Raw genomic sequence first — 2,972 nt, 5'->3', positions numbered from 1 at the left:
CCATTATAATCAAAACTGCCTAGTACTGGCACAAGGACAGGCATATGGATCAGTGGAATAGAACACGGAACCCAGAAATTGACCCAAGCCATTACACTCAATATTTGACAAAAGAGGCAAGAGCATATAATGGAGTAAAGACAGTCTCTTCAATAAATGGTGTTAGGAAAACTGGATAGGTACATGCAAAAAAGTTAAACTACACTACCAATTTACACCATACATAAGAATAAACTCAAAATGGATAAAAGACTTAAATATAAAAAATCTTAGAAGAAACCGGAAGTAGCAAAATCTCAGACATCTCACATAGCAGAATTTTCACCGATACGTTGCCTACGGCAAGAGAAACAAAGGAAAAAAATAACAAATGGGACTACATCAAAATAAAAAGCTTATGCACAGCAAAAGAAACCATCAACAAAATGAAAAGGGATCCCACTGTATGGGAGAACATATTTGCCAATGATACATCTGATAAAGAGTTAATTTCAAAAAAAAAAAAAAGAACTCATACAATTTAACAAAAGGAAGACAAGCATTTCAATTTTAAAATGGGCAAAGGACCTAAATAGACATCTCTCCAAATAGGACATATAAATGGCCAAGGACATATGAAAAGATGCTCAACGTCACTAATCATCAGAGAGATGCGAATTAAAATAGCAATGAGATATCGCCTCATACCTGCCAGAATGGCTACTATCAACAAATCAACAAACAAGTGCTGGCAAGGGTGTGGAGAAAAGGGAGCCCTAGTACACTGCTGGTGGGAATGCAGACTGGTACAGTCACTATGGAAAACAGATGGAGTTTCTTCATAAAATTAAAAATGAAACTGCCATTTGACCCAGTGATTCCACTTTTGGAATATATCCTAGGAATCCTGAACACCAATCAGAAAGAATATATGCACTCCTATGTTCATAGCAGGACTATTTACTTAGCTAAGATCTGGAAACAGCCCAAGTGCCCATCAGTGAATGAGTGTATAAAAAAGCTGTGGTACATTTACACAATTGAATACTATGAAACTATAAAAAAGGAGGATCTCTTACTCTTTGAGACAGCATGGAGGATCTCTTACCCTGGAGACTATTATGCTAAGCAAAATAAGCCAGTCAGAGAAAGATAAGTATCACATGATATCACTTATATGTGGAATATAATCAACAAAATAAACTGACAAAATATATCCAGAGACATTGATCCATGGAATAGACTGACAAATCTCAGAGAGAAGGAGGCAGGAGGGGTGCAGGTAGAGATGAACCAAAGAACTTATATGCATATACACATAACCCGTGGACACAGACAATAATAGCACAGCAAAGGCCTGGGGAGAGGGGAAGGGGAGGGTGCCACTAGGGGAAAAGGGGCGGGGGAGCGACATCTATAATACTTTCAACAATAAAGATAAATTTTAAAAAATACGCCACAGGTAGAAGAGTATACTGCACTGACTGAGCCTTGGTGGGCCTTGGTGTAGGATATTTAATAAGAATTGTAATCCAGCATCTGTCAAAGGCTGTAATTAACCCTTCAAGTTTTCTACCTTTCCCTATTCTCTCATCCTGAGGCTTTGGAAAAGCTGATAAATAGCAATGTCCAGTCCTCAAATTATGAGACCCAGAGAGAAGACTAAATGAGTAACAACAACAAACTTTCTGAAGGGTGACTAGAGAAATTCACCCACAATCTTTCAGATTAAATACAATGGGTAAAACAGTCTATATCACAAATGAGCAGTATGAAAATAATGGCATGACAGATATATAATCATTCTTTTGAAAAAGAAAAAAAAAAGGATAAAAAAGAATAAATACTGAATGAAAAAGTAAATTTTATTGATAAGCTTATGTCAGACAGACAAGCAAGGCCAAAGGAGGAAGTGCTGTCAAAGACCTCAGGAGTGCAGAGCTCGCCACTTGTCCAGAGGTCCACGATTGGGGACATATTTGACTCCACAACCATCAGGGATGAGGCACTTCTTAGCCACTTTGTTTTCAAATTCATCAGCATTAAACTTGGTAAAGCCCCACTTCTTGGAGATGTGGATCTTCTGGTGGCCAGGGAACTTGAACTTGGCCCTGCGTAAGGCTTCAATCACATGTTCCTTGTTCTGAACCTTGGTGCGGATGGACATGATGACTTGACCAATGTGGACTCGGGCCACCGTACCCTGAGGCTTTCCAAAGGCACCTCGCATGCCTGTCTGGAGCCTGTCAGCCCCAGCACAGGACAGCATCTTGTTGATGCGGATGACATGGAAGGGATGGAGCCGCACTCGGATGTGAAAGCCATCTTTGCCACAACTTTTCACCATGTATTTGTTGGCACAAATTCGCGCGGCCTCCAGGGCTTCAGACGAGAGCTGCTCGTACTCATCGGACACCATGTGGCCACAGAGTGGGAACTCATCCACTTTCGCCTTCTTCCGACCCAGGTCAAAGATGCGGATCTTGGCATCAGGGACACCTCGGCAGAAGCGAGACTTCGGATACGGCTTGTTCTTACAATACCGGTAACAGCGAGCTGGACGACGGCCCATGGCGACACCAGCAACCGTTGCAGTGTGACGAAGAGAAGCGCTCGCTCCACACCACGCATGCGTCTTACATGCATTGCCCATCTACCTTCACGGGAACCATAGAGTTCCGCGGAGGACGTGAAGATGCTTTTTTACGACATCCCTCCATAGATGCCGCAATACTATGTACCTGCTTGTGGACACGACTTGGCACCTGCCCCTTGGTGTACTCGCCAGTCGGCTGCCAGGTAAGGAATTGGCCTTCCACAACGGCGGCTGGAGAAGCTGTTTCCTTCTTGCTGTCCATCCTGGGTGCAGAACTTTTGCCCTAGGCTTTGTCTTAGCATAAAAGACACTTTCCTAGAGATTAACTAAGAAAGGTCTCTCTAGCTAGTCAATATGCTGTGCTGTGTCTTGTTTGTCTAAATAATATATATTCCAG

At 42.3% G+C, this 2,972-nt stretch overlaps 1 protein-coding gene across 2 annotated transcripts; it reads right to left on the bottom strand.

Annotated features, from left to right (window-relative positions):
- Nucleotides 1-1,836: 1,836 nt before the first annotated feature.
- LOC118639140 (60S ribosomal protein L10-like) lies at nucleotides 1,837-2,627 on the bottom strand. 2 transcript variants are annotated; one of them, XM_036275390.1, is made up of 2 exons: nucleotides 2,443-2,551; nucleotides 1,907-2,361 (listed from the first exon to the last, which is right to left on the bottom strand). In XM_036275390.1, exons 1-2 carry the CDS (start codon nucleotides 2,549-2,551, stop codon nucleotides 1,907-1,909), a joined length of 564 nt encoding a protein of 187 aa, XP_036131283.1. The 2 variants fall into 2 exon arrangements, with proteins under 2 accessions (XP_036131276.1, XP_036131283.1); XM_036275383.1 differs by having other exon boundaries at nucleotides 1,837-2,627.
- Nucleotides 2,628-2,972: the final 345 nt, after the last annotated feature.

Source organism: Molossus molossus, unplaced genomic scaffold (genome assembly GCF_014108415.1).
Source record: "Molossus molossus isolate mMolMol1 unplaced genomic scaffold, mMolMol1.p scaffold_m16_p_1, whole genome shotgun sequence".
Classification (NCBI taxonomy): domain Eukaryota; kingdom Metazoa; phylum Chordata; class Mammalia; order Chiroptera; family Molossidae; genus Molossus; species Molossus molossus.
This window is presented reverse-complemented; position numbering and strand designations above follow the sequence as displayed.

Coding starts and splice junctions, on each gene's coding strand:
- LOC118639140 (XM_036275383.1), bottom strand. CDS start 2,551: ATGGGCCGTCGTCCAGCTCGCTGTTACCGGTATTGTAAGAACAAGCCG.